Source organism: Haliotis cracherodii, unplaced genomic scaffold (assembly GCF_022045235.1).
Source record: "Haliotis cracherodii isolate W230 unplaced genomic scaffold, xgHalCrac1.p SCAF_32, whole genome shotgun sequence".
NCBI classification, from domain to species: domain Eukaryota; kingdom Metazoa; phylum Mollusca; class Gastropoda; order Lepetellida; family Haliotidae; genus Haliotis; species Haliotis cracherodii.
The window spans coordinates 2,489,728-2,515,312 of NW_027266289.1; the positions used below are offsets into that span (position 1 = coordinate 2,489,728).

Below are 25,585 nucleotides of genomic sequence, written 5' to 3' on the forward strand. Positions count from 1 at the left end.
TTCCATCTGGTTCGAATCTCATGGACTCGTTAACTATCGGGTACTGTCACGTGCGGACAATATCAAAAGTTCACTAGTGGTTGAATCAATCACCCAATCGACCACTTAGTGAGTCAGTCAATCTCCCAATCGACCAGTTAGTGAGTCATTCAATCACCCAATCAACCACTTAGTGAGTCAGTCAATCTCCCAATCGACCAGTTAGTGAGTCATTCAATCACCCAATCAACCACTTAGTGAGTCAGTCAATCACCCAATCGACCACTTAGTGAGTCATTCAATCACCCAATCAACCACTTAGTGAGTCATTCAATCATCCAATCAACCATTTATTGAGTCATTCAATAACCCAATCAAGCACTTCGTGATTGAGTCAATCACCCAAACAATCACTTATTGAGTCATTCAATAACCCAATCAACCACGTAGTGAGTAAGTCAATCATCCAATCAACCACTTATTGAGCCAGTCAATCACTCAATCAATCAAAATATCAACAACTTAGTGAGTCAACCAATCATCCGAACAGGTCAATCAATGAACCACTTAGTGAGTCAGTCAATCACTCATTTAATCATCCAATGAATCACTTAGTCAGTGAGTCATTCACTCAATCAACCACTTAGTGAGTGAGTCAATCACCCAATCGACCAATTAGTGAGTCCGTCCTTTGGACACACCAGAAACCTATGATTGTTGGTTCGAATCCCGGTTCGCCCTTATTATGTTTCTAGGTTTGTCAGCACCATACCTGTGCTCGTGGGTTTCACCGAAGTGGTAAACGTCTGAGACCTGCATCACTTCGGGCTTTCCTCCCTCATTAAGCTGACACGCCGTGATATGACTGGAATACTGTTAAAAGCGGCGTTAAACCCACTCAATCATTCACTCACTGAGTGAGTCAGTCAATCACTCAATCAATCATGATATCAACCTCTTAGTGAGTCAGCTAATCATCCGATCAACCACTTAGTTAGTGAGTGAATCACACAATCCACCACCTAGTGAGTCAGAAGTGTCCCCCGCCGTGATATTGCTGGAATATTGCTAAAAGCGGCGTAAAACCAAACTCACTCACTACACGTACAAATATGAGAGACATTATCTTGGACGCGTCCTTAAAGCCCATCGCACCTCACTCACGTGAGCTAGCACACACACACCACACACCACACACACCACACACACATCCACACAAAAACACATCCACACACGCGAAGACACATCCACACGCATAGACTCACACAGACACATACGCAGAGCGACAGACACACACATCCAGACACAAACGCACAGACACACACACGCGCACAGATACCCCACCCACGAATAGAAACACACCCACAGAGACACCCACACGTACACACAGGCATAGACACAGACACACACACATCCACACACACACACGCGCACTGAAGCACACACGCGCATGCACCTCTCGAGTAATGAAATAACCCTGACCCCGACCTTGATGCCCACGTGCTACCAAATGCTTACTGCACAAGCTGCGGCCTCGTGTCCCCTTACCGGGAAGAAGAAACATGGAAACTTTCGAAACCAGCTTCGTTGTTGTGGACTCAATGTTAGATCCTTGGCTTGTCTTGGACACAACGTTTCAACAGTCCGCAGCTCGGGTAGATTCTTGTCTGATCCTGTCTTTCCTTTTATACGTTTCAACAGTCCACACCAAAGGTGAGTCCAAAGTTTTAATTTCACATCCCTTGAAATGTTTCAGTGAGTAAATAACAAATACATTTTCTAATCAAATATTTCATTATTTCTAATCTGTCTGAAATGGACATTGTATGTTTCAGACTCGGTATGCTCGTCTTGGCGATCCTGTGTATATCGTGTACAGTCTCCTCCATTCAAGGTATACCTGGTGATATGTTTTAGCAAGTCTGTCGTTTTAGAACTTCTCTTTTATACTGAACAACAAAAGTTCTGTGACCTTGAAAAAGATTCAATGCAAAGTTAAGTTTTTTACCAAATCTGAAACAATTTCTGTTTGGAACAGGTAAAAGACTCCTGTGGGAATTTAAAGGGTTTAATTTGCCATACTGACTTCAGAAAATGCCTGATTTCATAAAAAAAATCAATAGCGTGCGTGTCCACCTCTGGTTGCGATGCAAGCAACACATCTTCGTCTCATGGAATGGACCAAGGGTCGCACAAAGTCCTGTGGGATATCTGTCCATATCTGCTGGATCATGTTTCGAAGTTCCTGGGGTGTCTGTGGAACACGTGCTTGACGTCGAAGGCGCCGATCCATCTCATCCCACATGTGCTCGATTGGTGAGAGATCAGGGGAGCGAGCCGGCCAAGGGATGACATTCACGTCGTTTTGTTGAAAAGAATCTTAAACAAGTCGAGCAATATGAGGCCGGGCGTGGTCATGTTGAAAGGTAATGCCTGGGCCATGACGATGCAAAAACGGTAGAACAACAGGGCCGATGATCTCGTCGCGGTAGCGCTGTCCATTGGGATTTCCCTCTACCACTATCAAACGGGTACTCTGTCTTGCTGTAATCCCACCCCATACCATAACGCTGCCGCCCCCGAACCAATCTTCTTCCAGGACACAAGGATTCACGTAAAGTTCACCTCGACGTCGGTACACTCGAATCCATCCATCGCTGTGGCCGAGGTGAAAACGAGACTCGTCAGTGAATAGAACTTGTCCCCACTGCATGGTCGTCCAGCGTAGACGCTGTGTGCACCACTGTAGACGTGCTTGACGGTGGTTTCCCGTCAAAATGGGACGTCTGGCGGGTCTTTTGGCACATCTGAGGCGACGACGTACGGTTCGTGAAGATATTCGTCGAAGGAAAGGGATGCTTCTTGCAGTCACTGTTGCTGGCTGGAATCGATTTCTTAGGTATGTTGTTCGAATCCAGTTGTCTTGTCGATTATTGGTTACCGGTGGTCTGCCACTCCGAGGATGGTCTCTGACTGCATTCGTCTGTTGCCAACGTTGCCATAAACACCAAATGGTGTTTCTGTGGACGTTAAATTGTCTTGCAACATCACGTTTACTCGATCCTGTTTCAAGCATACCAATGGCACGCAGACGATCATTTTCAAACAGGAATGGCATTTCGTAATGTTGAATAATTGCGTAATTTTGTTGTTTTTCTGAGTGGTTGTTGTCAGCACGATGCTAAACAATGCATATGGAATTCCGTTAACGCACATGTTTCTATACCCATTCTTGGGAAGTGAAATGCATGGGGTTTGCATCAAGTCAACTTTTGAATGGAATGCATGCATTTCTGTAGCAGTTGCGTTTTTGTGACTTGATTCCATACATGTACTACAATATTGAAAACCAAACTTTACTTGTTTGAAACATACACTAAAATATTGGTGTCACAGGATCTTTTGTTGTTGAGTATATATTGTGTCATAACCATGTGGGGGTAGCCAATTAGTTACAGCGTTATCACGTCTCGCCCCAAACCCGGGTTCGATTCCCAACATGGGTACAATGTGTGAAGCCCATTTCTGCTGTCCCCCGCCGTGATATTGCTGCGATACTGCGAAAAGTGGCGTAAAACCATACTCACTCACTCACACTCACTCACTCACTCACTCACTCCTCACCCAATCACTCACTCACTCACTCACTCACTCACTCACTCATACCCCAAAAAGATACCGGGGCATCGTACAAGGCTGCTAATTTGGTTCAGTTTTATAAATTATGAGCGACCTGATTGTTTGTTTGTTTGATTGTTGTTTAACGCCGCACTCGGCAATGATCCAGCTATATGACGGCGGTCTGTAAATAATTTAGTCTGGTCCAGACAATCCAGTGATTGATATAATGAGCATTGATCCACGCAATTGGGATCGATGACATGCATCAACCAAGTCAGCGAGCCTGACCACCTGATCCCGTTAGTCGCCTCTTTCGACAAGCCTAGTCGCCTTTTACGATAGGCGTGGGTTGCTGAAGACCTGTTCTTACCCGGATCTTCATGGGCCGCGCCCTGATTGTTTGGTATTGAATCCGACTGAGCACATCGTGTCGAGATAGTTTACGTGTTCGAGTGACATACGCGTCTGTATCTATACCCGCGAAACAAAACTTTTTGCACCTAAAAAAATCACATTAAAATTTTACTGCCATGGACTTTTTTTCAGAATCATGCATGATAATCACATGTACAAACATTTTGTCATGAATGACAATGATGACCATGACATTGCCCGTGCATCCTGATCATGGCATGAAAAAAATAAGACATTGCGTTGTACATTCACAGTACACGTGCGGCCGAGTCAAGTCACAGACGGAGTAAAGCGTTAAAGTGTGTAACTGTGAAAACTAACTTTTTTGACGGCCAAACCTTGTAATCATTATGCCACGCCTATCTGAAAAAGGCGATGCGTGCAATTTGAATGCTTGAAACTGGAATTGCTCAAAATGTTGTTGCTCGGCGTTTTGGTGTTCATAATAACACGATGTGGTGACTTTGGCGTCGGTACCAGCAGACTGCTAACAGAATGTTCTGAACGTCCACTAGTAACGTTACGGCAAGATTGTCATACCCGTCTGGTTTACATGCGAAATCGGTTTCAGACCCCTTTTTTCAGGTGAACAATTGACTTGCATTTGCATGTGTTTGTAATGGTTCCAGCGGTGGGACAGGATACGCTTACCTTTTTGTGAACACTTGATGTCATCACTGTTTGATAGTGATTCATAATGTATGCTTATGATGTAGTCGAAGTTGATTGGACTTTTAGCAGACATTTCTTGTGCCTAGGGAGAAGTGTTTTGTTGCTTTTATTAAGGTGGCCCATTGCTTGATTATTCCAGCTGCCGACTGCAGGGACAGCCAGCACTGCACCGACTGCGACCAGTCCACGGGAAACTGCAACACAGAATGTAGTGCTGGGTATTTTGGTCTGAAATGCAACTCGGTCTGCAACAAGAATTGCAAACTTGGTAAATGTCACCTGACCGTAACCGGCAACGATGACTGCACACACGGCTGTGTCCCCGGATATCAAGGCAGCAGCTGCAACATACCATGTGACAGTCCAGGGGGTACCTGTACAGCATGTCCAGGTGGTTGTGATGGAGGATATTGTCAGCTGGGATCCTCCTGTGTGTCTGGATGTGTAGACTCCTACTACGGGACTGGCTGTAAGAACTGTTCAAGTAGATGCAAGTCCTGCAACAGGATCACTGGAACATGCGACGAATGCCATCCACCAAACTTTGGTCCGGATTGTGAGTACTCGTGTGCGAACTGTTTTGGTTCCTGCAGGTATGGTTGTCTTCAAGGATGTGTCAAGGGATTTTACGGTTATCTCTGTGATTCAAAGTGCAGTGCCAACTGTCGACCTCCACCCAGCACTACCACAATAGAAGATGGGGACACACAACGACCTGAGTGTCATCAGAAGGATGGTGTTTGCAGCCATGGATGTGCAGATGGATGGTTTGGTCCTCAGTGTTTCTACAGCTGTAACGCTAACTGCAAGAACGGTAGATGTGGTTCTGTAGGGGACTGTGTCGATGGATGTCAAGACGGCTGGTATGGTCCACAGTGTTCGTCACCGTGTAGCTCCAAATGCATGAACGGCAAATGCAACGCTACAGGTGTCTGTGTGGATGGCTGTGTGGCTGGGTATACCGGAAGAGACTGTAGACTATGTACCGCGGGTTTCCATGGACACTCCTGCAACTACACCTGCGACGTATGCCTTGATGGCTTGTGTGATCAGATGTCTGGGACCTGCGTCATTGGCTGCAACACCACCGGCCTCGACTGTGACCCCGCCTGTAGCAACAACTGCACCGTAGCTGACTGCGTCACGGGATCCTGTAACCAAGGTAAACTATTCATACCATTGTATACTCCCCAGGGAGCTGAGAATGGAAAGTTTGAAAGCCATTTCAAACAAATGCACATTAAGACGCAGAATATTGCTCATAATACCAACCTCTATGTAACTTCTTAGAGAGACATTTAGAAGTTTGATTACTAAGTAAGGATAAGATATAAACCAACGAAGCGTCGCTCTTAGTAAAGACGTTTCTCATCCATATAAATTGTCCTTAAGTAACCAAGACTCTAGCTACCAATGTAATTTATCATCCAAAACTGGCTCCCACCGGAGATATCGCTTGGGTAAGATCAAGCGATATCTATACTCTAGATATCGCTGCAATGAAATTGCATCACAATGCTTTGCAGACCATTGTGACGTCACTGGTTACCATGACGTCACAATCAAATGACATCACTAATGGCTCTGCTACTGAAGCTGTTAGCAGTACCTTTTACACTTAAGACACTGCTTATTACTTTCTACAAACTGAAAAAGTTGGAAGAATGATGTTCGATGATAAATAAAATCTCACTCGTTGATAAAAATGAAAAAAAAACCTCGGCAAGCCTCGGAGTTTCCCCACTTTTATCAACTCGTGTTGATATATTTGATATCAAAAGACACTCGGGTGAGATTCTCTACATCACATCTCAACGTCTGAGAGCCACCAGTCTCTGATATCTGTCGAACCGCATAAAAGACAAACTTGTGATGACAAGTATAAGACTGGATCAATGGAGGTCAATCAGGACACCAGGTGTTCGCGAAAAGGGTAAGCATCTCCTTTCCTACCGGTAACACCCATAACAAAATAGATAACTTCCATAAAAAGTGACCCATTTAAAACAAATACAGAACCGAACATAGTTTTTTTTATAAGAGTGAGGGCTCCAGTTATATCGCGGTGTGTCAGCTTAATGTGGGAGGAAAGCCCGAAGTAATTCAGTTTTCTGACATATACCACTTCCGTGAAACCCACGAGCACGGGTATGGTGCTGACAAACCTAGAAACATAATCGTGGCGAACCGGGATTTGAACCCACAATCATAGGTTTCTGGCGTGCCCAAGGGACGCAACTCTGCACAGCAAATCGTAGCGCCTTAGACGACTGGGCCACCTGTGCCCCTTTTTCATTAGAAGACTTGTGCAGAGCCGCTCGCCTTATAAGACAAGCTATAGAGTACAGGGAGGTTGAACACAATCTCATGGCATATTTTCCTTTATAAACTTAGCAATTATGTGGCTTGTATTTTAGAGTTACACTTTAGCAACAAAAACAATTGGCTTCTCCCTGTTATAGTGAGTGAGTATGGTTTTACGCCGCTTTTAGCAATATTTCAGCAATATCACGGCGGGGGACACCAGAAATAGGCTTCACACATTGTACCCATGTCAGGAATCGAACTCGGGTCTTCGGCGTGACGAGCGAACGCTTTAACCACTAGGCTACCCGACCGCCCCTCTCCCTGTTATATTTCCTTATGTACTTAATTCTCCGAAGACTATATTTAGGATACACTTACAGAAAGTGATATTCATCCTCGATAGCCGGTACATTGTGCTGAAGCAGGAATCACAATACAGTAAACTACGGTTATAACGAACACGCTTATAACGAACTGACCGATATAACGAACTTATTTTTAGTCCCGGCCATTTGCTGTATATATGCTTACAACGAACTTCGATTATAACGAACTAAAATTAGTGGTCTCTTTGAGTTCGGTATAACCGTAGTTTACTGTATCTGGAATTCTGGCAATTTTGTTGTAACAACCTGTTTTAATGTTTAGCTTATGAGAAGAAATTCTAATTATTCTTAGAGACTTCCTCAACTCTTAAGGGGGCGGTCGGGTAGCCTAGTGGTTAAAGCGTTCGCTCATCACGCCGAATACCCGTGTTCAATTCCCGACATGCGTACAATGTGTGAAGCCCATTTCTGGTGTCTCCCGCCGTGATATTGCTGGAATATTGCTAAAAGTGGCGTAAAATCTCACTCACTCACTCAACTCTTAAGGTGAAATATCAACATACATTTCATAGTCAAAATTATTTTTTAAAGTAATGTACAATACAAGTTTCTTATTCAGACATACATTTTCTCTTCATTTTGGGATTAAGATAACAAGCAAACGTTTAAAACATACACAAAAAGCACCGGGATTTACGTACGAAGGGTCCACCAAACGTGTAGAAAGCATTTGACATAGCATATTACTGACTAGGAGAGCCCGGCTTTAACATCCAATTCACAGACCCGTGAAGATTCCGGGGAAAAATAGATCTTCAGCAACCCATACTTGCCGTAAAAGGCGACTATGCTTGTCGGCAATGGCGACTAACGGGATCAGGTGACTTGGTTGATACATGTCATCGATCCCAATTGCGTGGATCGATGCTCATGATATAAATCACTTGATTGTCTGGTCCAGACTCGATTATTTACAGACCGCCGTCCTATTGCTGGAATATTGCTGAGTGCGGCGTTAAACAACAAACCAACCAATCCAATTCACAATACAGCAAGGATCGGTTGTTGGCTACTTCCAACAGACAGTTATGAGTTTTTAACAATTTAAACCAATATTTCTATTCCAGCATATCTAACGATATAAATAGGATGCTACCCAGTCCCTCGTTTTCTGCTGCATTAGATGATTTAGCGTGTACATTAAAATTATTTTGCAAAATTACAAGTTGACATTTTCAATACCTGGTGCATTAACAGCATCCAAGACTTCACATCCGGAACATATTGTAGAAGTTGATACATACGCAGACGTGGCGCATTATATAAACCCCTGTCTGGCCCCGAATCTAGTCACCAAGGTAATCATTTTAATTAAATACACATTTAGATGCGGAGCAGTTAAAGCCCTATAGTTCAATATCAACTCCTGTCTAGTAAGGATTCTGCTTACAAAGGTAACCATATCGAATACCCATTTAGATGCGGAGCAGTGCTCACAATATCAACCCCTGTCTGGTTAGGATTCTGGTTGCCAAGGTAACCATATCGAATACACATTAAGATGCGGAGAAGTGCTCCTAATATCAACCCCTGTCTGGTTAGGATTCTGGTTACCAAGGTAACCATATCGACTCCACATTGAGATTCAGAGCAGTGCTCATAATATCAACCCTGTCTGGCCCCGAACTACTCACTAGATGTACAGGCTGCCTTGCCAGTGCTGAGGAGAATGTCTTCAATTACTGAGATGTTCAACGACAGAATGTGAGGCGTCGCCGTGCGACAGATGGGCGCTTCTATGATCATAAGGGGGCAGGGGTGGACCAGTCGTGATTCGCTGTGCAGAGTTGCGTCCCTTTGGCACGCCAGAAACCTATAATTGTGGGTTCGAATCCCGGTTCGCCACGATTACGTTACTAATTTTGTCAGCACCATGCCCGTGCTCGTGGGTTTCACCGAAGTAGTAAACGTCTCAGACCGACATCACTTCGGGCTTTCCTCCCACATGAAGCTGACACGCCGTGATATGACTGGAATACTGTTAAAAGATGGAAACCTGACCTTCTATCCCATTGAGTCGTGAACACTGCTTTGTAATGCATATATTCTAACTCGCAGATGAGAGTGGTGACTACATTGCAATACTGGCAGGGGTACCAACAACGTCCGTCGTCGTGGTAGTCGTTATCCTGCTGGCAGCATGTCTCTGTTACACCAGACGTTCCACAACAAGGTGTGTATATCTACTCTCACATCTCACATTAAACTACTTCTGTCTCTGTTACACCAGGTGTTCCACAACAACAGGGTGTGTACATCTACTCTCACATCTCACATTAAACTACTACTGTCTCTGTTACACAAGATGTTCCACAACAACAAGGTGTGTACATCTACTCTCACATCTCACATTAAACTACTTCCGTCTTTCTAATGTGTCCACAACTGTTTTCATGATTGCATGTTTCTGAGTAGCTATTTTAATTTGGTAAAATTGATTGGAAATCTGTCTTTCTAATGTGTCCACAACTGTTTTCATGATTGCATGTTTCTGAGTAGCTATTTTAATTTGGTAAAATTGATTGGAATTGTAAAGATTCCAGGGTAGAATAGGTCTTCAGCAACCCATGCTTGCCGTAAAAGGCGACTATGCTTGTCGTAAAAGGCGACTAACGTGATTGGGTGGTCAGACTCGCTGACTTGATTGATGCATGTCATCGATCCCAATTGCATGTATCGATGCTCATGATGTCAATCACTGGATTGTCTAGTCCAGACTCGATTATTTACAGACCGCCGTCATATAGCTGGAATATTGCTGAGTGCGGCGTTAAACAACAAACCATCCAACCAAGTTTGATTGATTTAAGCTTTATATCTACAATGTTTATTTATTCTGTTAATGAAAGGCGGTTATCTTATGTGAGATGGGTGAACGGTTAAAGTGGATTAAAAAGCGCTGATTACATAGATTAGTGGCTTAAACCCGACCATCTCAGTCCGGTACTGGGAGAGGCTAGTGAGAGTTTACTAGATGAAAATGTGATGCGTTAAAGATCCGGATAAGCCAGGTTCTTGTTTTAGTAGATTCCACTGTTCTATCCACCATGCATGTCTGTCTACAAGAACTTACACCAACAATTGGTCAGGTTCATACTTGGCAGGGGGCACGGGTGGTCCAGTCGTCTAAAGCGCCGCGATTCGCTGAGCAGAGTTGCGTCTCTTGGGCACGCCAGAAACCTATGATTGTGGCTTCGAAACCCGGTTCGCCCCGATTATGTTTCTAGTTTTGTAAGCACCATACCCGTGCTCGTGGGTTTCACCGAAGCGGTAAACGTGTGGTTCTGCATCACTTCGGGCTGAAAATGTCCTCACACATGAAGCTGACACGCCGTGATATAACTGGAATACAATAAAAAACGGCGTTAAACCCAACTCACTCACTCACAAATATGACAGGCTCAACTGTTTGAGTAACGTACTATATTATATGTCACAGTGACCATGAGGTGAAATCCGGACCCGACACCTCCTCTTCCGTGCAGTGCCAGAAGTTGAAGGACCTTGACCTTGACCTTGACCTATATGCAGTTTGCACCGGAAATGACTACTGTGAGATCACGAACGAGGACGTGGACAGGGCTCGTGCAGCGAGGAAACAGGAGCAAGAAGAGTTTCTATGTGTGATGCCCGTGTTGGCTGACTGCTTCCACGATGAGGATGGGGACGATGGTCTGGAGTCCTACAGCCGCCTGTTACCAGGGGTTGGTGATCCCAACGCGGTGGTGACATATGTTTCTCCAATCGAGGAGTGAGAAATGACATCAGAACCTGTACATAACGTCTGTACTAACAACATAGTAGCCGCTGGTTAGATTCCACGAATACCTAGGCTCTGCATCTTGCTATGTCCTGTGTCTGAAAGCCATTGGCTGAGTTAACCTTATGTAAATGGTTCATGTTTGAGAGCATCGATTGCTTTTACCTGATAGCCATTGATTGTGTGAACCTTATTGAAATAGACCTTCTTTGATTTTACCTTGTTTAAAAAGACCATCTTTTATAGCCATTAACTGATTTAACCTTTTGTAAATATACAATCTTTGATAGTCATTAACTGATTTAACCTTATTTAAATACACCCTCCTTGATAGCTGTTGACTGGGTTAACCTTATTCAAATATACCATCTTTGATAGCCATTAACTAATTTAATCTTTTGTAAATATACAATATTTGATAGCCATTGACTGATTTAAACTTTTGTAAATATACAATATTTGATATCCATATGACTGATTTCACCTTGTTTAAATAGACCAACTTTGATAGCCATTGACTGAGATAACCCTATTTAAATACACCCTCTTTGAGAGCCATTAACTTATTTAACCTTTCGTATAAATACAATCTTTGATAGCCATTGACTTATTTAACCTTTTGTAAATATACAATCTTTGATATCCATTGACTGATTTAACTATATTTAAATGCACCCTCTTTGATAGCCATTAACTAAAGTTAATCTTTTGTATAAATACAATCTTTGATGGCCATTGACTGATTTAACCTTATTTAAATACACCCTCTTTGATATCCATTAAATGACTTAACCTTTTGTAAATATACAATCTTTGATATCCATTGACTGAATTAACCTTGTTCAAAGAGACACTTTCTGATAGCCATTGACTGATTTAACTCATGTAAATACCCTATGTCTGATGGCTACCCAGCTAACAATTTCACGTTGTGACAACGTGGTGACAACGTTGTGTTTACGTTGTGGCAACGTTGTGGATGTAACGTCCATATAACGTTATTCTGTGGACTCCCATTTATGTTGTCACAACGTCATGGCCTAACGTTGTGTTACGTCATATTCACGTCGTCACAACGTTGTGATGACGTTGTATTTTACGTTGTGGGAACGTTGTGATAACGTTGTGTTTACGTTGTGGTAACGTTGCGGATGTTACGTCCATATAACGTTATTCTGTGGACTCCCATTTATGTTGTCACAACGTCATGGCCTAACGTTGTGTTACGTCATATTCACGTCGTCACAACGTTGTGATGACGTTGTATTTTACGTTGTGGGAACGTTGTGTTTACGTTGTGGTAACGTTGCGGATGTTACGTCCATATAACGTTATTCTGTGGACTCCCATTTATGTTGTCACAACGTCATGGCCTAACGTTGTGTTACGTCATATTCACGTCGTCACAACGTTGTGATGACGTTGTATTTTACTTTGTGGGAACGTTGTATTTTTACGTTGAGGGAACGTTGTATTTGACGTTGTGGTTATGTTGTAATTTACGTTGTGGCAATGTTATAATAATGCGTCCCTACAACGTTATTCTGTGTACTACCACGGACGTTGTCACGACGTGAAATAACTTTGTTACAAGGATGAAATACGGTTGTGACCATTCCACACTAAAATGTTGTAAAAACAACCCCAAAAAATGTTTTAGAATATGCTTTAGTCACGTGAATGTGTATGATTCGAGATACCTTTTACCAATATTTGAAAACCAGGGCGTCGAATAGCCCGGTTAACAGTGAGTTAGATCCTGTTTTGCTAACAATGTTCAAAATGTAAAAACACCACTGAGCTGTTAACTAGATTTATCATTTAACTAAAGCATTTATCCGTGACATAAGCTTATGACATAAAAACATGTATGTCATACCCCAATGACATAAGTATGCAAATTAGATATGCAAATTAGATAACCGGAAGTGGGACTTTTTTCGCCGGTGCACGTGAGTAGGTGTTTATAAACAACATGGATACCTTTGATGTTGGAGACAATGTTTTAATAGATCAAAGGGGAAGTGCTACAGTGATATCCGTGTTGACAAATGGATATTACAGGTTACAGGTTGATGGTACTTTTTATCTCAGCGAAGGAATATGCCATAAAGGAGCTAAGAGGTTGTTTTTTTGGTTTACACGGCTATGGAAAACATATATCACTACGCACGATCTATACGTAAGATTTCGACAAGTTGCTGATGTTATTGTTAATGCAATTATTCCTTAATAGGGAAGCAAAAATGATAAATAGAATTCATCACTCGTGTTTTTGTAATATTGGAAATATCAACCTCGTCCCGTTAATCGGTATTTGCCTCGCCAAAGGCTCGGCAAATACCGATTAACTAAGACTCGGTTGATATTTCCCATATTAAAAAACACTTGTGATGAATCCTCTATACATGATTTGACTATTAGAAAGTTAGACACCATTACCCTTTAGGCTTGTACTGAAAGAAACAAAAAAAAGAATGGCAGACAATGTAAGGGGTTGACCATGTGATATTTTCTGGGGAGGGTCGGGTCCTGGAATATTATCGAAAAAATATATTGTCACCGAAAATTCTTGACAAAAATAATAACGGTTCAGACTGGTGAAAAAAATGCCTGCCACAAAAAAAATGCCATAGATCTAGATGCAAGGTGCTTATCTTCAGGCTCATAGAGTTAAAGAAAATCATATATCTGCTTTTGTAGCTGTGACCGAAAACATATGTAATCTCCATAGAAAGGTTCCAGGTCCCCACCTCCTTGAATATTAAATGGTCGGTCTCTAATCAAGTCCATATTGTATACTTCAACTTTCAGTCATGCGAAGTCACCATTCAACAAAGAACTCCAAGACATATTTGCGTTGACATTTTATTATTTTTAGATTATAGAAAATTTATACACTTTTCTAAATTATTGAATGCCAGAATCTTCTTTCTTTGGTGTTCACTTCCACTTCCCTGAAATACAAACAGCTTAATAAATCTCAAGCAGGTATATGAAAGATTTCATATGACGAGAAACATTCATTTGGAGATAAGGTTTTATCAATATTCAAACAATAATGTATAATTCAAGTAACTGATGGAAACAAATTTTAACATTCATTCAGAGACATCAAGAATCAGGTTGAATACAAAACGTGGTACGAGCATAGATTTATATAAATAGATCTACATTCTTAGCATTCATTTCAAGCAACAAAAAAACACACCAATTAACATGGATGTAGACAATGGAATGTAACTGTTAACAATTGTACGTACGTTAACATAATTCACAGCCCAGGGTTTATTTGGTGTGTTCCTCAATGATTCAACATTCTTGATTTTATCTCCTGGAATGGTCGTGTAACATTTTCCCCCTTGCTGCAAAGAAAACATATTAAAAAAGTCAAAACTAAAACTATATTCAATAAGCATACATTTAGATCTGTAGTCTAAACAAAAAGATAACATACATTGTATAATTGCCTAAAATTTAGGAAAACTGTAAATCTAAAGTCTTCATGTATAAGGTCCGATCGGAAATAAACTAAGGCTACAGATATAAGTAACAAAATTATGAGTATATAAGTAACAAAATTATGAGTACCATCATAAAAAAAAACAACACCTAATGTAATTTGGTTTTACATATACACGGGTCTGACAAACCCGGTCAGGCAAACCAGTGATTGTTTTAGTGAGCCACGTCTCACAACCTCTGTCAGAGTACAATGACACACAATCATGTTAGTACAAACATGGTTTGTTGGGGACCTTTTCTAAACCGGAATCCAAACGGGAACATATATATTAGACAGGCATTGTAGCTAATTACGAATCACATCTTCATCGCAGCGTTGTTTATATAGATCTAGCTACAGTACGATTTCGTAGCGAGCACTGGAACTTACTCGTTCAGTTTTCGATCACCATTTTATTCTCTCTCATTGCCAAAATGTTTCAGAGAACCAAGTATCATATACTTACTACGTTTATTAACATAATACAGTTCAATATCGTTAAATATAATTCTGTAGTATGGTAGCCTTCCTGGCAACATACGGAGAACGAATATGGTTGCTATCAATTCCATTGTATTTTTCATTGGTGCACATTGACTAGATCTACACCTATCTCACCTTAATAATCAACAAACGATGACCAAATCACTGACAATGTATGGTGATATTTAACTTTTGACTATCGACTAGCTATCTTCACCAGCGAGAACAATACCGCAAACACCCCGTTATAGCGCGCGACGAGACTCGTTTTACTTTTGCTCGTTTTCATTAGAAGGGAGTCGGACATAGATCTAGTTATCGGAAAATGATGAATTGATTCTTTTTTTTGGAAATATTAAAAATACATATGATAAGCGCCTTGCTCAAATAAACTTTATAGATAGCACCAACAACCATATATGATCCACATTTAGGCTACTTCAGTCAGTGCTAATTGGGCCTTTTCGGGAACAACAAGTATGTTTCTGTCTCTTCCCGAAAATACAATTGTTCATAACATCATTGAGCCCTTTAGACTAGGGCTATAACTAGGAGCCTACAGAGAGTCGATCTGAAAATACTTCCATTGTTTTGATTCCCTCTCTTCGCTGTATAAGAGAAATCTACTCAACCTTTCCCATGGCCTGAATGAGCCACATTGTTTCACAAAAATCAAAGTCAGTACATGTAAACTTTCAGATTTCAGAAATAACACTGAAGAAATGGCGATAACTGTCAGTGGTCAGTAGGCGATGCATACGTTAGGCCTATTTAGGCCTACAGACCTTATACCCTTACGATCGAAACCCGAACATAATATGACGACCACAAAACGCCGCCAGACTGAATTCTGGTCAAACATATACTACTTGCCCTTGGTAATTTCACTTGGTATCCATAAAATAATAATATGGTAAAAAGTAATGGGCTTCTTTCACCTCTATATACATCACGTTCTGTGTATCAAATATTACTATCAACACTGACGCTCAGCTCAGTGAAAGTGATCGGCAAACTGCATTCTAAACCCCGCCACTTCTGAATAATACGATACATTTAAATCATTTGACTATCTGCATGTACAAAAACATATCAACAAGCAGAGACTGCTTTTGAAAAATAACTTACCTTATCCGAATTCACAGAACATCTGTCCAGTTCCCGTTGCTGCACAATCACTTGGTTGTAGACTTCTAATATGTCCAGAGTGAGCTTGAACTAAGATGGCTGGTGACAACAAATCTTCCGCGACAATGTGACGTCATTTTGACGTCACTTCACGAGGCAACAGGCTAAACTTTTCAGCAGTCACTCTCACGCCGCAAAAAATGCGCGCCAATGTGTTTTTAACTGTAATTTTGCTTGTGACAACATTTAGTAGACAGATAACTTCCTTCATAGATATATATGTTTAAAAAAATAAAACTACGAGATGATAGATCTACAAGTGGTTTCCTAAACATCATTTACAAAAAGTGTTGTAATGTCCAAAGCATAACGTTATTACAACGTTAATTTGCAACGTTGTTGTTACGTTGTGGAATAACGTTACAATGTAACGTAATACTAACGTTGTAATAGAGATACGCAATTACGTTCTGGAAATTTTAGAATTAAGAGATGAAAATTCAAATGCTGAATATACATAAAGGTAAAGCATTACTGCCTTGGTATTCTGACAAATCCATGTTGATTTTGATAAAGCAGTTCTATTCCTTTATAACTATCAAGAAGCAAACGTTATAACGTTTCACCGACGTTTCAGAAACGTAGTTACAAAACGTTGTGCGATGTCCGATGTACAACGTTTTCATAACGTTCTGAAATAACGTTGCACGTTGACGTTATAATAACGTTTTGACAACGTTATTTCACGACGTTACCTATCCACAACCTTTCCACAACGTTGTGACAACGTCGTGTGTTAGCTGGGTATTGACTGATTTTTAACCTTATTCAAATAGGCCATCTTTGATATCCATTGACTGATTTAACCTTGTTTAAATAGATCCTTTCTGATAGCCATTGACTTCTTGAACTCATGTAAATAGCCTGTGTCTGATAGCCATTGACTGATTTAACCTTATTTAAATAGGCCATGTTTGGTAGTCATTGACAGATTTAACCTTGTTTAAATAGATCCACTTTGAAAGCCATAACTCATTTAACCTTTTATATAAATGCAATCTTCGAAAGCCATTGACTGATTTAACCTTGTTTAAATAGAACCACATTGATAGCCATTGACTGACTTAACCTTTTGTAAAAATACAATCTTTGATATCCATTGACAGATTTAACCTTGTTTAAATAGATCCTTTCTGATAGCCATTGACTTCTTGAACTCATGTAAATAGCCTGTGTCTGATAGCCATTGACTGATTTAACCTTATTTAAATAGGCCATGTTTGGTAGTCATTGACTGGTTTAACCTTGTTTACATAGATCCACTTTGAAAGCCATAACTCATTTAACCTTTTATATAAATACAATCTTCGATAGCCATTGACTGATTTAACCTTGTTTAAATAGAACCACATTGATAGCCATTGACTTATTTAACCTTTTGTAAATATACAATCTTTGATAACCATTGCCTGATTTAACCTTGCTAAATATAGACCCTCTTTGGTAGCCATTGACTTATTTAACCTTTTTAAATAGACGCTTTCTGGTAGCCATTGACTGATTTAACTCAATTCAAAAGCCTGTGTCTGATAGCCATTGACTGATTTAACCTTATTTAAGTAGAGCCTCTTTGATAGAAATTGACTGATTTAACTTTCTTTAAATAGACCCACCTTTATAGCCATTTACTGATTAATCCTTATTTAAATATACCCTTTTTGATAGCCTTTGACGGTTTGAACATTTTGTAAATATGCAATCTTTGATAACCATTGACTGATTTAACCTTGTTTAAATAGATCATTTCTGATAGCCATTGACTTCTTGAACTCATGTAAATAGCCTGTGTCTGGTAGCCATTGACTGATTTAACTTTATTTAAATAGAGCCTCTTTGATAGAAATTGACTGATTTAATCTTCTTTAAATAGAACCACATTGATAGCCATTGACTGACTTAACCTTTTGTAAAAATACAATCTTTGATATCCATTGACAGATTTAACCTTGTTTAAATAGATCCTTTCTGATAGCCATTGACTTCTTGAACTCATGTAAATAGCCTGTGTCTGATAGCCATTGACTGATTTAACTTTATTTAAATAGAGCCTCTTTGATAGAAATTGACTGATTTAATCTTCTTTAAATAGAACCACATTGATAGCCATTGACTGACTTAACCTTTTGTAAAAATACAATCTTTGATATCCATTGACAGATTTAACCTTGTTTAAATAGATCCTTTCTGATAGCCATTGACTTCTTGAACTCATGTAAATAGCCTGTGTCTGATAGCCATTGACTGATTTAACCTTATTTAAATAGGCCATGTTTGGTAGTCATTGACTGGTTTAACCTTGTTTAAATAGACCCATTTTGGTAGCCACTTATTGATTTAACTTTATTAAAATTGACCCTCTTTGATAGCTATTGGCTGATTTAACCTTATTCAAATAGACCCTTTTTGATAGCCTTTGACTGATTTAACCTTATTTAAATAGACCATCTTCGATAGCCATTGACTGATTTAACCTTCTTTAAAGATACCCACTTTGATAGCCATTGACTTATTTAACCTTTTGCAAATACACAATCTTTGATATCCATTGACTGATTTAACCTTGTTTAAATAGATCCTTTCTGATAGCCATTGACTTCTTGAACTCATTTCAATAGCCTGTGTCTGATAGCCATTGACTGATTTAACCTTATTTAAATAGGCCATCTTTGATAACCATTGCCTGATTTAACCTTGTTTAATATAGACCCTCTTTGGTAACCATTGACTTATTTAACCTTTTTTAAATAGACCCTTTCTGGTAGCCATTGACTTCTTGAACTCATGTAAATAGCCTGTGTCTGGTAGCCATTGACTGATTTAACTTTATTTAAATAGAGCCTCTTTGATAGAAATTGACTGATTTAATCTTCTTTAAATAGAACCACATTGATAGCCATTGACTGACTTAACCTTTTGTAAATACACAATCTTTGATATCCATTGACAGATTTAACCTTGTTTAAATAGATCCTTTCTGATAGCCATTGACTTCTTGAACTCATGTAAATAGCCTGTGTCTGATAGCCATTGACTGATTTAACCTTCTTTAAAGATACCCACTTTGATAGCCATTGACTTATTTAACCTTTTGCAAATACACAATCTTTGATATTCATTGACTGATTTAACCTTGTTTAAATAGATCCTTTCTGATAGCCATTGACTTCTTGAACTCATTTCAATAGCCTGTGTCTGATAGCCATTGACTGATTTAACCTTATTTAAATAGGCCATCTTTGATAACCATTGCCTGATTTAACCTTGTTTAATATAGACCCTCTTTGGTAACCATTGACTTATTTAACCTTTTTTAAATAGACCCTTTCTGGTAGCCATTGACCGATTTAACTCATTTCAATAGCCAGTGTTTGATAGCCATTGACTGATTTAACCTTATTTAAATAGAGCCTCTTTGATAGAAATTGACTGATTTAATCTTCTTTAAATAGAACCACATTGATAGCCATTGACTGACTTAACCTTTTGTAAATACACAATCTTTGATATCCATTGACTGATTTAACCTTGTTTAAATAGATCCTTTCTGATAGCCATTGACTTCTTGAACTCATGTAAATAGCCTGTGTCTGATAGCCATTGACTGATTTAACCTTCTTTAAAGATACCCACTTTGATAGCCATTGACTTATTTAACCTTTTGCAAATACACAATCTTTGATATCCATTGACTGATTTAAACTTGTTTAAATAGATCCTTTCTGATAGCCATTGACTTCTTGAACTCATGTAAATAGCCTGTGTCTGATAGCCATTGACTGATTTAACCTTATTTAAATAGGCCATCTTTGATAACCATTGCCTGATTTAACCTTGTTTAATATAGACCCTCTTTGGTAACCATTGACTTATTTAACCTTTTTTAAATAGACCCTTTCTGGTAGCCATTGACCGATTTAACTCATTTCAATAGCCAGTGTTTGATAGCCATTGACTGATTTAACCTTATTTAAATAGAGCCTCTTTGATAGAAATTGACTGATTTAATTTTCTTTAAATAGACCCTCCTTGATAGCCATTGACATATTGAACCTTTTGTAAATATACAATCTTTGATATTCATTGACTGATTTAACCTTGTGTAATATAGACCCTCTTTGGTAGCCATTGACTTATTTAACCTTTTGTAAATTAAACAAATGTATTAAAATACATCCTCATTAAAATACATCCAATCTTTGTTAGCCATTGACTTATTTAACCTTGTTTAAATACACCCTCTTTTAAAGCCATTAACTGGTTTAACTTTTTTTAAATAGAGCCTCTTTAATAGAAAATGACTGATTTAATTGATTTAAATAACCTTCCGTGATAACCATAGACTGAATAAACTCATTTAAATAGACCATCTTTAATAGCCATTGACGGTTTTAACATTTTGTAAATATACAATCTTTGATAACCATTGACTGATTTAACCTTGTTTAATATAGACCCTCGTTGGTAGCCATTGACTTATTTAACCTTTCTTTAATATACCCTCTTTGATAGCTTAATAATTTAATACGTTAGGTTCTTTCAACACTAAATTTCTGAACAGGTCCTTGCCAAATGACTCATCACATTATATGTCCTGTATCCACCAAAGTGAAGGAGTCCCAATAGGTCTATAATTAGCACTGGGTTTACCACAGATTCGGCGGAAACCATCTCAGATTTACTTTACTTTCACTTTACTCTCTGATATTTACTTTCCCAGCTGTTATACAGTCCCTGGTTGAGTGAGTGAGTGGGTGTAGTTTAAATCCGCTTTTGGCAAAATTCTGGCAATATCACGGCGGGGAACACCAGAAATAGGCTTCACACATTGTACCCACGTTGGGAATCGAAAAAGGGTCTTTGGCGTGACGAGCGAACGCTTTCACCACTAGGCCACCCCACCGCCCTACCTGGTTCTGATGGCTGCACCCAGACAGGACGTTCCTATGTTAAATTATGTCAAATGCTTTCCTCTCTGTACATAACACTTATATTCAGTAAAATTTGTATTCAGTAAAACTTGTATAGAAGTCAAATGACTGAGTCGTTGTTTTTTATCCCCGTGAAAACCGTGCAAAAAACTCCTGTATACACAAACAAATAGTTCATCAGTGAATGAGTGAGGTGAGGTGAAATTGGGTTAAACGTCGCGTTCAAGATTATTGCACTTATATAGCGACGTGTATGTGTGTGTGTGTGACTGATTGTACTGACTCATGCCGATTTATAGTGCTAGCTCACTGAGTTACCATGCCGCAGTTGAACATGAATATCCCACTCAGACACAGTATACTGACTCCGAGCCGACCATTACTTGTTTTAGCCCCTTAATGCCGAGCGCCAGACAGGGTAACAACAAGTACCATCTTTTAACGTCTTTTGGTATGACGCGGCCGGGGATCGAACCCCGGACCTTCCGCTCTCCGGGCGGACGCTCTACTTCTAGACCACAGAGGCGGTCCGGTGAGTGAGTGAGTGAGTGGGTAAATGTTTGTTGTTTAACGCCGCACCCACACCGCATACACGAACGAATAGTTCATCAGTGAGTGAGTAAGTGAATTAGTGCGTAGATGTTTGTTGTTTAACGCCGCACACAGCCATATGAAGGCGGTCTGTATTTTATCGAATCTGTACCCAAATATCCAGTGGTTGACACGAGTATCGATCTACGCAGTTGGGATCCGATGACTTGAACAAAATTACACATGATGTCATTGTAGATTTCCAGAACCACAGTTTAGAAATAACACCGGGGAAAAAACCCGGGACGCCAGGGAGAACTCATCTCATGCCTTTCCGACTGCTGGCGATATTTATAGCCGACCTGATGCACGGCACCTCTTATCATGGTTCCGTTATGTCGTACAGTTCACGGATCGGTGGTTGAAGCGGTAGGTGGTTGCATGTACCGCAGTGTCAAGGACCTACCTCGCTGAGCACCAAAACATATCTGTGAGAGTGAAGACGGATTGTGAGACAGGAAGGCTGAATTGGATATTCAGTGTGAAACAAAATGGTGGCAGCAACTTGAATCGGAACGGCTGTTTTCGCTGATTTAGGTAAGTGTCGGGCTCCCACTGAAATACTGAGTTTTAAGGAGGTGAATTAGCACAGCGCTGGCACAGCTTGATCATGTGTGTTGCGTTACTGTTTCATTTGAATTGAATAGGTCACGGCGACCTGACTGCACGAATATTGATCGTCAGGGTTGACAGCGAGTGGGAATAATGTAGAGTGGTGTGTGGTTTGTCGGCATGACATACATTGTGCAAGCTCCTTGGTGAGGTGAGGTGAGGTGAGGTGAGGTGAGGTGAGGTGAGGTGAGGCGAGGCGAGGCGAGGTGAGGTGAGAGGATGTGGGAGGATGAAGTTCTACAAAAAGACTTTGTGTATTCTATTCTGACTCAAGATTTTCTTTGTGAGCGCCAGCCTCTTTATTTGACCTGTTATGTTCTAACTTGCCTTCAATTGACGGTCGTTGTGACCGTAAGTGGTTGTACACTCCCGGTGGCAATATGATATGGCTGTTTGGCCTATCAGGGATGACAAGTTAACAACAGTTCAAGATAGAAAGTTTGTTAGAACCAGCAAATTATCTTTAACCAGGTGCGAGGGAGGCGATTAGGGTTGAAAAATAATGCTGGTGCGTGATAAAAAGATCAATGCATAACAGACTGTCCTTAAACGTGAGGTGAGGTGAGGTGAGGTGAGGTGAGGTGAGGTGAGGTGAGGTGAGGTGAGGTGAGGTGGAATTTAACGTCGCGTACAAGATTATTGCACTTATATCGCGACGTGCATGCTGGTGTGTGTGCGTGCGTGCGTGCGTGCGTGCGTGCGTGCGTGCGTGTCTGTCTGTCTGCTTGTACTTGTCCGGACTGATGCAGATTTTATAGGCTTAGCCCACTGAGATACCATGCCACAGTTTAACACGAATACCCCACTCAAACACAGTGTCCTGTCTCCGAAACGACCAGTCCTTGTTTTAGCCCCTTAATATCAAGCGCCAGACAGGATAACAACAAGTACCATATTTCAAAGCCTTTGGTTTGACGCGGCCGAGGATCGAACCACGGACCTTCCTCCCTCTAGGCGGACACTCTTCCACTGGGCTGTAGCGGTGGTACGATATAGGGTGTATGTGTGAATAGTGATGATGGTGGCGAGGTATGGTCATTGTGAAAGAATTCACCAAAATTCAAAAGAAAAAGGCTGTTCGATTGAGCTGAGGTTTACTTGTCACATGCTTTGTCACGTGACTTTCATTGACTCGGAAAAAGCATGCGGCCTTATGCTCCGAAGCGGGGTATGAAGGATTTATTCTGCCGCTCAGAAATCCATGTGCAGCCCGTCTTCTTCGTGGCGGGTTACAAGGGATTTTTTCTCCCGCTCAGAAATGTATTTCCCTCCTAGAGGGAAATGTAGTATTTTGCTTTTGGTCACGCAAACCAATCAGACCTCATGATTCTCACATGGAGGTGTGATCAATATTTTAAAACATTGTTTAACAAATGCTTTCTTTTGTCATTAGGCATGATAAATAAAGAATGATAATGATTTCATTTCTTCCGAATCGGCAATTATAGTTTTTAATGCATCACATTTACATTCGTGAAACATTGCTGTGGTAAATATATAGAGGATTCTATATGGGTGTTCATGTCATGCTATGTTTACGAAACGAGCGTCTAAATTCCGGTATTTCCCGAAGGCGAGCGTTCTATATTCTATTTATTACCGAAGAAGATGTCTACATACAGAGACGATTTTTAGTGTTTACCTACAAGGACATCTTCAGCTATGACGTCGTTTCTAGTGTGACGTCATTCTGACCTCACGCCACAACAAGATTCAAATGACGTCAATAATGCCGCCCGGATGACCGAAACAATACTTTACATAGAGATTACTACACGAGCCTCTGTTGTTTCAAAACGTTTCTAACGAGCGAAAGCGAGTGAGATACGCTTTGTAACAACGAGTTGTGAGATCAATGGTATCTGACTGGCACGAGTGCAGTAATCTGTTTCTTACACATCCTATAATCGCACCTTTTTAGCATCGAATCAATGCATTTTGTCTATTCTGATGATCGCAGTAGCGCATTAATACATAACACCACTGTCATAAGTGACGTCATCCTATGTACTGCTTACTAATTATAAATAATGTGACCCTACACAAAAAGGTTTCCGCCATATCTGAGGATTATCAAGGCGATGATGATAATGCAAACTAGACGAAAAGAAAGAATACGCTGAATGCCGACTTAAACGTTTACACCTCAAAGAATTTACCAAATATGTACAGCAATGCTTACTTCCGTATGATATCACTACCGGTGACCGACTTTTACGAAATGGCGCGTTCAATGACAACAGTACGCGGGATTTCCAGAGAAGGATTTTCGTTACTTGAGGGATCGTATATACTTAAACGTGTCACGTAATTAATCGGAAACATTCTGACAATCTGCGTACTGTTATTTTATACCATGTTTTCCAATGTGACAAAGAGACATTAGTCAGAAATGCAGGCGTCAAAACAGGACGGAAACTTTTACGGTTTCTGTTGAATTCGCCACATCATTGTTATGTATATATTTGAAATTCCATAATTAGTGCAACTTCACTCTTCCCAGGAATATTTTCAAACGCGTGATCGAACCAGTGTATGCAACAATTAGACGAAAGTACCTCTAAAATGTCACACTGTGTAAAATCTGAATTTTGCTTTGTTTACATTTCAGCAAGTAGAGTTTTTCGAGCACAGCGTTCGTTTCCCCACCCATTTTATTTTGAATGATTTAATCTAGATAATTTGCATTGGTGACAAAGACTATTTGTCTTTGTTTCAGAAATGTATTAGGAATTCGGGGATGCATGTATAGCTGCTGAGTTTGAAAGATGCCTGATCGAATATGCGTCTCATAACCGGCATTTTGTAAACATAATCCAATATGGCGGAACGTACACTTCGGCGTTCGTGAATGCGTATTTTCCAAAACATTCCAAAATGATTCTAGGCTTATCAGCACCGTGATTACTAATATGCATTTTTTTATACTTTAATTATTCAAGTAAATATCCGACATATAGATTTCAAAACACACAGTAAATAACGCCGTGAATTGTGATTTGGCGAGATTTACGATGTACCTAGTTTTCAGAAGTTATTTTCAATAATTTTGCTTTGCCTAAAATGACAGTAAATGATTGACAGAAGGGGGAATTTAAAACTGTGATGTGTATTAGTTTGTGTGATTTATGTTGAATTT

General features: G+C 40.2%; 2 protein-coding genes across 2 annotated transcripts in view; both read left to right on the forward strand.

Moving 5' to 3' along the window:
* Positions 1-4,467: 4,467 nt before the first annotated feature.
* LOC139477269 (scavenger receptor class F member 1-like) lies at positions 4,468-11,134 on the forward strand. Its single transcript, XM_071259820.1, has 4 exons — positions 4,468-4,472; positions 4,773-5,848; positions 9,438-9,552; positions 10,819-11,134. The coding sequence occupies exons 1-4, from the start codon at positions 4,468-4,470 to the stop codon at positions 11,132-11,134; spliced, it is 1,512 nt and encodes a 503-aa protein (XP_071115921.1).
* A 10,996-nt stretch (positions 11,135-22,130) lies between these two features.
* LOC139477214 (uncharacterized) overlaps positions 22,131-25,585 on the forward strand; it is a 38,144-nt gene continuing 34,689 nt past the window's right edge. Inside the window, exon 1 of the mRNA XM_071259774.1 lies at positions 22,131-22,371. The gene's annotated coding sequence lies outside the window, so the exon portion shown is untranslated. The remainder of the gene's footprint in view (positions 22,372-25,585) is intronic.

Excerpts from the sequence above, each read along its gene's own strand:
- LOC139477269 (XM_071259820.1), top strand. Across the intron at positions 5,849-9,437 it reads CACGGGATCCTGTAACCAAG|ATGAGAGTGGTGACTACATT; the intron begins GTAAACTATTCA and ends TCTAACTCGCAG. Across the intron at positions 9,553-10,818 it reads ACCAGACGTTCCACAACAAG|TGACCATGAGGTGAAATCCG; the intron begins GTGTGTATATCT and ends TATATGTCACAG.